General features: G+C 30.5%; 1 protein-coding gene across 1 annotated transcript; it reads right to left on the bottom strand.

Moving 5' to 3' along the window:
* Positions 1–8,929: 8,929 nt before the first annotated feature.
* On the bottom strand, positions 8,930–9,424 carry LOC136043366 (hepatoma-derived growth factor-related protein 2-like; the record flags this gene model as incomplete). The annotated part of the gene is made up of 1 exon (XM_065728286.1): positions 8,930–9,424. A coding segment is annotated over exon 1 (495 nt), but the record flags the coding sequence as incomplete, so codon positions are not given.
* Positions 9,425–9,795: the final 371 nt, after the last annotated feature.

Below are 9,795 nucleotides of genomic sequence, written 5' to 3'. Positions count from 1 at the left end.
AAAACTTTTGCCATAGGAAAAGAGCCTTTAAGCACATTCTTTACCATGTGCAATCATAAAATAGTCTAATATCTTCATTTTTCCAACATACGTAGCTATTACCCTCGAAAACTAAAACTTTTGAAATAGGAAAAGAGCCTTTAATCACATTCTTTACCATTTGCAATCATAAAATAGTCTAATATCTTCATTTTTTCAACATACGTAGCTATTACCCTCGAAAACTAAAACTTTTGAAATAGGAAAAGAGCCTTTAAGCACTTTCTTTACCATGTGCAATCATAAAATAGTCTAATATCTTCATTTTTCCAACATAAGTAGCTATTACCCTCGAATACTAAAACTTTTGACATAGGAAAAGAGCCTTTAATCACATTCTTTACCATGTGCAATCATAAAATAGTCTAATATCTTCATTTTTCCAACATACGTAGCTATTGCCCTCGAAAACTAAAACTTTTGAAATAGGAAAAGAGCCTTTAAGCACTTTCTTTACCATGTGCAATCATAAAATAGTCTAATATCTTCATTTTTTCAACATACGTAGCTATTACCCTCGAAAACTAAAACTTTTGACATAGGAAAAGAGCCTTTAATCACATTCGTTACCATTTGCAATTATAAAATAGTCTAATATCTTCATTTTTTCAACATACGTAGCTATTACTCTCGAAAACTAAAAATTTTGACATGGGAAAAGAGCCTTTAATCACATTCGTTACCATTTGCAATTATAAAATAGTCTAATATCTTCATTTTTTCATCATACGTAGCTATTACCCTCGAAAATTAAAACTTTTGACATAGGAAAAGAGCCTTTAATCACATTCTTTACCATTTGCAATCATAAAATAGTCTAATATCTTCATTTTTTCAACATACGTAGCTATTACCCTCGAAAACTAAAACTTTTGAAATAGGAAAAGAGCCTCTAAGCACTTTCTTTACCATTTGCAATCATAAAATAGTCTAATATCTTCATTTTTTCAACATACGTAGCTATTACCCTCGAAAACTAAAACTTTTGACATAGGAAAAGAGCCTTTAATCACATTCTTTACCATGTGCAATCATAAAATAGTCTAATATATTCATTTTTCCAACATACGTAGCTATTACCCTCGAAAACTAAAACTTTTGCCATAGGAAAAGAGCCTTTAAGCACATTCTTTACCATGTGCAATCATAAAATAGTCTAATATCTTCATTTTTTCAACATACGTAGCTATTACCCTCGAAAACTAAAACTTTTGACATAGGAAAAGAGCCTTTAATCACATTCTTTACCATTTGCAATCATAAAATAGTCTAATATCTTCATTTTTTCAACATACGTAGCTATTACCCTCGAAAACTAAAACTTTTGTTATAGGAAAAGAGCCTTTAAGCACATTCTTTACCATGTGCAATCATAAAATAGTCTAATATCTTCATTTTTTCAACATACGTAGCTATTACCCTCGAAAACTAAAACTTTTGACATAGGAATAGAGCCTTTAATCACATTCGTTACCATTTGCAATTATAAAATAGTCTAATATCTTCATTTTTTCAACATACGTAGCTATTACCCTCGAAAACTAAAACTTTTGACATAGGAAAAGAGCCTTTAATCACATTCGTTACCATTTGCAATTATAAAATAGTCTAATATCTTCATTTTTTCAACATACGTAGCTATTACCCTCGAACTAAAACTTTTGACATAGGAAAAGAGCCTTTAATCACATTCGTTTCTATTTGCAATTATAAAATAGTCTAATATCTTCATTTTTCCAACATACGTAGCTATTACCCTCGAAAACTAAAACTTTTGACATAGGAAAAGAGCCTTTAATCACATTCTTTACCATGTGCAATCATAAAATAGTCTAATATCTTCATTTTTTCAACATACGTAGCTATTACCCTCAAAACCTAAAACTTTTGACATAGGAAAAGAGCCTTTAATCACATTCTTTACCATTTGCAATCATAAAATAGTCTAATATCTTCATTTTTTCAACATACGTATCTATTACCCTCGAAAACTAAAACTTTTGAAAAAGGAAAAGAGCCTTTAATCACATTCTTTACCATTTGCAATCATAAAATAGTCTAATATCTTCATTTTTTCAACATACGTAGCTATTACCCTCGAAAACTAAAACTTTTGAAATAGGAAAAGAGCCTTTAATCACATTCTTTACCATTTGCAATCATAAAATAGTCTAATATCTTCATTTTTTCAACATACGTAGCTATTACCCTCGAAAACTAAAACTTTTGAAATAGGAAAAGAGCCTTTAAGCACTTACTTTACCATGTGCAATCATAAAATAGTCTAATATCTTCATTTTTCCAACATACTTAGCTATTACCCTCGAAAACGAAACTTTTGAAATAGGAAAAGAGCCTTTAATCACATTCTTTACCATTTGCAATCATAAAATAATCTAATATCTTCATTTTTTTAACATACGTAGCTATTACCCTTGAAAACTAAAACTTTTGAAATAGGAAAAGAGCCTTTAATCACATTCTTTATCATATGCAATCATAAAATAGTCTAATATCTTCATTTTTTCAACATACGTAGCTATTACCCTCGAAAACTAAAACTTTTGACATAGGAAAAGAGCCTTTAATCACATTCTTTACCATTTGCAATCATAAAATAGTCTAATATCTTCATTTTTTCAACATACGTAGCTATTACCCTCGAAAACTAAAACTTTTGACATAGGAAAAGAGCCTTTAATCACATTCTTTACCATTTGCAATCATAAAATAGTCTAATATCTTCATTTTTTCAACATACGTAGCTATTACCCTCGAAAACTAAAACTTTTGAAATAGGAATAGAGCCTTTAAGCACTTTCTTTACCATGTGCAATCATAAAATAGTCTAATATCTTCATTTTTTCAACATACGTAGCTATTAACCTCGAAAACTAAAACTTTTGACATAGGAAAAGAGCCTTTAATCACATTCGTTACCATTTGCAATCATAAAACAGTCTAATATCATCATTTTTTCAGCATACGTAGCTATTACCCTCGAAAACTAAAACTTTTGACATAGGAAAAGAGCCTTTAATCACATTCGTTACCATTTGCAATTATAAAATAGTCTAATATCTTCTTTTTTTCATCATATGTAGCTATTACCCTCGAAAACTAAAACTTTTGCCATAGGAAAAGAGCCTTTAAGCACATTCTTTACCATGTGCAATCATAAAATAGTCTAATATCTTCATTTTTCCAACATACGTAGCTATTACCCTCGAAAACTAAAACTTTTGAAATAGGAAAAGAGCCTTTAATCACATTCTTTACCATTTGCAATCATAAAATAGTCTAATATCTTCATTTTTTCAACATACGTAGCTATTACCCTCGAAAACTAAAACTTTTGAAATAGGAAAAGAGCCTTTAAGCACTTTCTTTACCATGTGCAATCATAAAATAGTCTAATATCTTCTTTTTTCCAACATATGTAGCTATTACCCTCGAAAACTAAAACTTCTGAAATAGGAAAAGAGCCTTTAAGCACTTTCTTTACCATGTGCAATCATAAAATAGTCTAATATCATCATTTTTCCAACATACGTAGCTATTACCCTCGAAAACTAAAACTTTTGACATAGGAAAAGAGCCTTTAATCACATTCTTTACCATGTGCAATCATAAAATAGTCTAATATCTTCATTTTTCCAACATACTTAGCTATTACCCTCGAAAACGAAAACTTTTGAAATAGGAAAAGAGCCTTTAATCACATTCTTTACCATTTGCAATCATAAAATAGTCTAATATCTTCATTTTTTCAACATACGTAGCTATTACCCTCGAAAACTAAAACTTTTGAAATAGGAAAAGAGCCTTTAAGCACTTTCTTTACCATGTGCAATAATAAAATAGTCTAATAACTTCATTTTTCCAACATACGTAGCTATTACCCTCGAAAACGAAAACTTTTGAAATAGGAAAAGAGCTTTTAATCACATTCTTTACCATTTGCAATCATAAAATAGTCTAATATCTTCATTTTTTCAACATACGTAGCTATTACCCTCGAAAACTAAAACTTTTGAAATAGGAAAAGAGCCTTTAATCACATTCTTTACCATGTGCAATCATAAAATAGTCTAATATCTTCATTTTTTCAATATACGTAGCTATTATCCTCGAAAACTAAAACTTTTGACATAGGAAAAGAGCATTTAATCACATTCTTTACCATTTGCAATCATAAAATAGTCTAATATCTTCATTTTTTCAACATACGTAGCTATTACCCTCGAAAACTAAAACTTTTGAAATAGGAGAAGAGCCTTTAAGCACTTTCTTTACCATGTGCAATCATAAAATAGTCTAATATCTTCATTTTTTCAACATACGTAGCTATTACCTTCGAAAACTAAAACTCCTGACATAGGAAAAGAGCCTTTAATCACATTCGTTACCATTTGCAATTATAAAATAGTCTAATATCTTCATTTTTTCATCATATGTAGCTATTACCCTCGAAAACTAAAAGTTTTGAAATAGGAAAAGAGCCTTTAATCACATTCTTTACCATGTGCAATCATAAAATAGTCTAATATCTTCATTTTTTCAACATACGTAGCTATTACCCTCGAAAACTAAAACTTTTGACATAGGAAAAGAGCCTTTAATCACATTCTTTACCATTTGCAATCATAAAATAGTCTAATATCTTCATTTTTTCAACATACGTAGCTGTTACCCTCGAAAACTAAAACTTTTGAAATAGGAAAAGAGCCTTTAATCACATTCTTTACCATGTGCAATCATAAAATAGTCTAATATCTTCATTTTTTCAACATACGTAGCTATTACACTCGAAAACTAAAACTTTTGACATAGGAAAAGAGCCTTTAATCACATTCTTTACCATTTGCAATCATAAAATAGTCTAATATCTTCATTTTTCCAACATACGTAGCTATTAACCTCGAAAACTAAAACTTTTGACATAGGAAAAGAGCCTTTAATCACATTCTTTACCATTTGCAATCATAAAATAATCTAATATCTTCATTTTTTCAACATACGTAGCTATTACCCTCGAAAACTAAAACTTTTGAAATAGGAAAAGAGCCTTTAATCACATTCTTTATCATGTGCAATCATAAAATAGTCTAATATCTTCATTTTTTCAACATACGTAGCTATTACCCTCGAAAACTAAAACTTTTGACATAGGAAAAGAGCCTTTAATCACATTCTTTACCATTTGCAATCATAAAATAGTCTAATATCTTCATTTTTTCAACATACGTAGCTATTACCCTCGAAAACTAAAACTTTTGACATAGGAAAAGATTCTTTAATCACATTCTTTACCATTTGCAATCATAAAATAGTCTAATATCTTCATTTTTTCAACTTACGTAGCTATTACCCTCGAAAACTAAAACTTTTGAAATAGGAAAAGAGCCTTTAAGCACTTTCTTTACCATGTGCAATCATAAAATAGTCTAATATCTTCATTTTTTCAACATACGTAGCTATTACCCTCGAAAACTAAAACTTTTGACATAGGAAAAGAGCCTTTAATCACATTCGTTACCATTTGCAATTATAAAACAGTCTAATATCATCATTTTTTCAACATACGTAGCTATTACCCTCGAAAACTAAAACTTTTGACATAGGAAAAGAGCCTTTAATCACATTCGTTACCATTTGCAATTATAAAATAGTCTAATATCTTCTTTTTTTCATCATATGTAGCTATTACCCTCAAAAACTAAAACTTTTGCCATAGGAAAAGAGCCTTTAAGCACATTCTTTACCATGTGCAATCATAAAATAGTCTAATATCTTCATTTTTCCAACATACGTAGCTATTACCCTCGAAAACTAAAACTTTTGAAATAGGAAAAGAGCCTTTAATCAAATTCTTTACCATTTGCAATCATAAAATAGTCTAATATCTTCATTTTTTCAACATACGTAGCTATTACCCTCGAACACTAAAACTTTTGAAATAGGAAAAGAGCCTTTAAGCACTTTCTTTACCATGTGCAATCATAAAATAGTCTAATATCTTCATTTTTCCAACATATGTAGCTATTACCCTCGAAAACTAAAACTTCTGAAATAGGAAAAGAGCCTTTAAGCACTTTCTTTACCATGTGCAATCATAAAATAGTCTAATATCATCATTTTTCCAACATACGTAGCTATTACCCTCGACAACTAAAACTTTTGACATAGGAAAAGAGCCTTTAATCACATTCTTTACCATGTGCAATCATAAAATAGTCTAATATCTTCATTTTTCCAACATACGTAGCTATTACCCTCGAAAACGAAAACTTTTGAAATAGGAAAAGAGCCTTTAATCACATTCTTTACCCATTTGCAATCATAAAATAGTCTAATATCTTCATTTTTTCAACATACGTAGCTATTACCCTCGAAAACTAAAACTTTTGAAATAGGAAAAGAGCCTTTAATCACATTCTTTACCATGTGCAATCATAAAATAGTCTAATATCTTCATTTTTTCAATATACGTAGCTATTATCCTCGAAAACTAAAACTTTTGACATAGGAAAAGAGCATTTAATCACATTCTTTACCATTTGCAATCATAAAATAGTCTAATATCTTCATTTTTTCAACATACGTAGCTATTACCCTCGAAAACTAAAACTTTTGAAATAGGAGAAGAGCCTTTAAGCACTTTCTTTACCATGTGCAATCATAAAATAGTCTAATATCTTCATTTTTTCAACATACGTAGCTATTACCTTCGAAAACTAAAACTCCTGACATAGGAAAAGAGCCTTTAATCACATTCGTTACCATTTGCAATTATAAAATAGTCTAATATCTTCATTTTTTCATCATATGTAGCTATTACCCTCGAAAACTAAAAGTTTTGAAATAGGAAAAGAGCCTTTAATCACATTCTTTACCATGTGCAATCATAAAATAGTCTAATATCTTCATTTTTTCAACATACGTAGCTATTACCCTCGAAAACTAAAACTTTTGACATAGGAAAAGAGCCTTTAATCACATTCTTTACCATTTGCAATCATAAAATAGTCTAATATCTTCATTTTTTTAACATACGTAGCTGTTACCCTCGAAAACTAAAACTTTTGAAATAGGAAAAGAGCCTTTAATCACATTCTTTACCATGTGCAATCATAAAATAGTCTAATATCTTCATTTTTTCAACATACGTAGCTATTACACTCGAAAACTAAAACTTTTGACATAGGAAAAGAGCTTTTAATCACATTCTTTACCATTTGCAATCATAAAATAGTCTAATATCTTCATTTTTCCAACATACGTAGCTATTAACCTCGAAAACTAAAACTTTTGACATAGGAAAAGAGCCTTTAATCACATTCTTTACCATTTGCAATCATAAAATAATCTAATATCTTCATTTTTTCAACATACGTAGCTATTACCCTCGAAAACTAAAACTTTTGAAATAGGAAAAGAGCCTTTAATCACATTCTTTATCATGTGCAATCATAAAATAGTCTAATATCTTCATTTTTTCAACATACGTAGCTATTACCCTCGAAAACTAAAACTTTTGACATAGGAAAAGAGCCTTTAATCACATTCTTTACCATTTGCAATCATAAAATAGTCTAATATCTTCATTTTTTCAACATACGTAGCTATTACCCTCGAAAACTAAAACTTTTGACATAGGAAAAGATTCTTTAATCACATTCTTTACCATTTGCAATCATAAAATAGTCTAATATCTTCATTTTTTCAACTTACGTAGCTATTACCCTCGAAAACTAAAACTTTTGAAATAGGAAAAGAGCCTTTAAGCACTTTCTTTACCATGTGCAATCATAAAATAGTCTAATATCTTCATTTTTTCAACATACGTAGCTATTACCCTCGAAAACTAAAACTTTTGACATAGGAAAAGAGCCTTTAATCACATTCGTTACCATTTGCAATTATAAAACAGTCTAATATCATCATTTTTTCAACATACGTAGCTATTACCCTCGAAAACTAAAACTTTTGACATAGGAAAAGAGCCTTTAATCACATTCGTTACCATTTGCAATTATAAAATAGTCTAATATCTTCTTTTTTTCATCATATGTAGCTATTACCCTCAAAAACTAAAACTTTTGCCATAGGAAAAGAGCCTTTAAGCACATTCTTTACCATGTGCAATCATAAAATAGTCTAATATCTTCATTTTTCCAACATACGTAGCTATTACCCTCGAAAACTAAAACTTTTGAAATAGGAAAAGAGCCTTTAATCAAATTCTTTACCATTTGCAATCATAAAATAGTCTAATATCTTCATTTTTTCAACATACGTAGCTATTACCCTCGAACACTAAAACTTTTGAAATAGGAAAAGAGCCTTTAAGCACTTTCTTTACCATGTGCAATCATAAAATAGTCTAATATCTTCATTTTTCCAACATATGTAGCTATTACCCTCGAAAACTAAAACTTCTGAAATAGGAAAAGAGCCTTTAAGCACTTTCTTTACCATGTGCAATCATAAAATAGTCTAATATCATCATTTTTCCAACATACGTAGCTATTACCCTCGACAACTAAAACTTTTGACATAGGAAAAGAGCCTTTAATCACATTCTTTACCATGTGCAATCATAAAATAGTCTAATATCTTCATTTTTCCAACATACGTAGCTATTACCCTCGAAAACGAAAACTTTTGAAATAGGAAAAGAGCCTTTAATCACATTCTTTACCCATTTGCAATCATAAAATAGTCTAATATCTTCATTTTTTCAACATACGTAGCTATTACCCTCGAAAACTAAAACTTTTGAAATAGGAAAAGAGCCTTTAAGCACTTTCTTTACCATGTGCAATAATAAAATAGTCTAATAACTTCATTTTTCCAACATACGTAGCTATTATACGTAGCAACATACGTAGTATATTTCTGAAACCATGGTATCTGTCGGAAACTTGGCAGTACTAGCCGCTGGAGTTGACCCGGTCGATTTCAGTTTTTCGGCTATTTTCTTTTCAATTGTCTCTGATAAATTTTTCTTTGTAGCGAGCAAATCCTGCTCGGTAGCATTAACAAGATTTCGCAATTCTGCTGCACAATCAGCAGCAGTATTTGAACCCTTCAGATACTGTTTATAAACATCCGGATAATCACGTAATTCATCAAATGCAATATCTACTCCTCTTGTTTTCTTGGCTGAAGCTTCCGTTACATTATCTTTATAACTGACAAGCTGCTCAGAAGTAACTAATTGACGATCATGTTTTTTTCCATAGCAGAAAACGTGATACTTTTTAGGCCCTTTCGAAGTGGGGACAGACTCCAGAATCCGAACTGGCCATAATGGGTAGCCTGCGAACCTAGCTAGAAAGAGATCCCCTGGTTTGGTGTTGACAGGTACATTTTGACTCATTTTGAAACTGGGATAAGGGAAGCAATCGTAAGGGAAGTGTTGGAGGCTGTCTACCTTGTCCCCGCAATTTAAGGGGCAAGCCCGGCGGGTACCACGGCTCTTGCAAACAACTCACTCACCCCTCTTCTGCTTACTTTTCTCCTCCCACCCAATTAATTGTCAATTGCCAATAAATATCGGAAAGTCTATAAATATCGGATAGCCTTAATTATATATATTATACAGGTCACTGATCATGAGAATATCAATAAGAAAATCCATAGTTCCCAAGGGAATTTTCACTCAAGAAGAAAAATAATCCGCTTATTCAAATTATAATCCCTTGGTCACTGAATTAAATATTAGCTGTAGGTCAGGTAGAGACTGTAATC

This window comes from Artemia franciscana, unplaced genomic scaffold (genome assembly GCF_032884065.1).
Source record: "Artemia franciscana unplaced genomic scaffold, ASM3288406v1 Scaffold_5038, whole genome shotgun sequence".
NCBI classification, from domain to species: Eukaryota; Metazoa; Arthropoda; class Branchiopoda; order Anostraca; family Artemiidae; genus Artemia; species Artemia franciscana.
The sequence above is the reverse complement of the archived record's forward strand: the minus strand, read 5'-3'. Positions and strand labels throughout refer to the sequence as shown.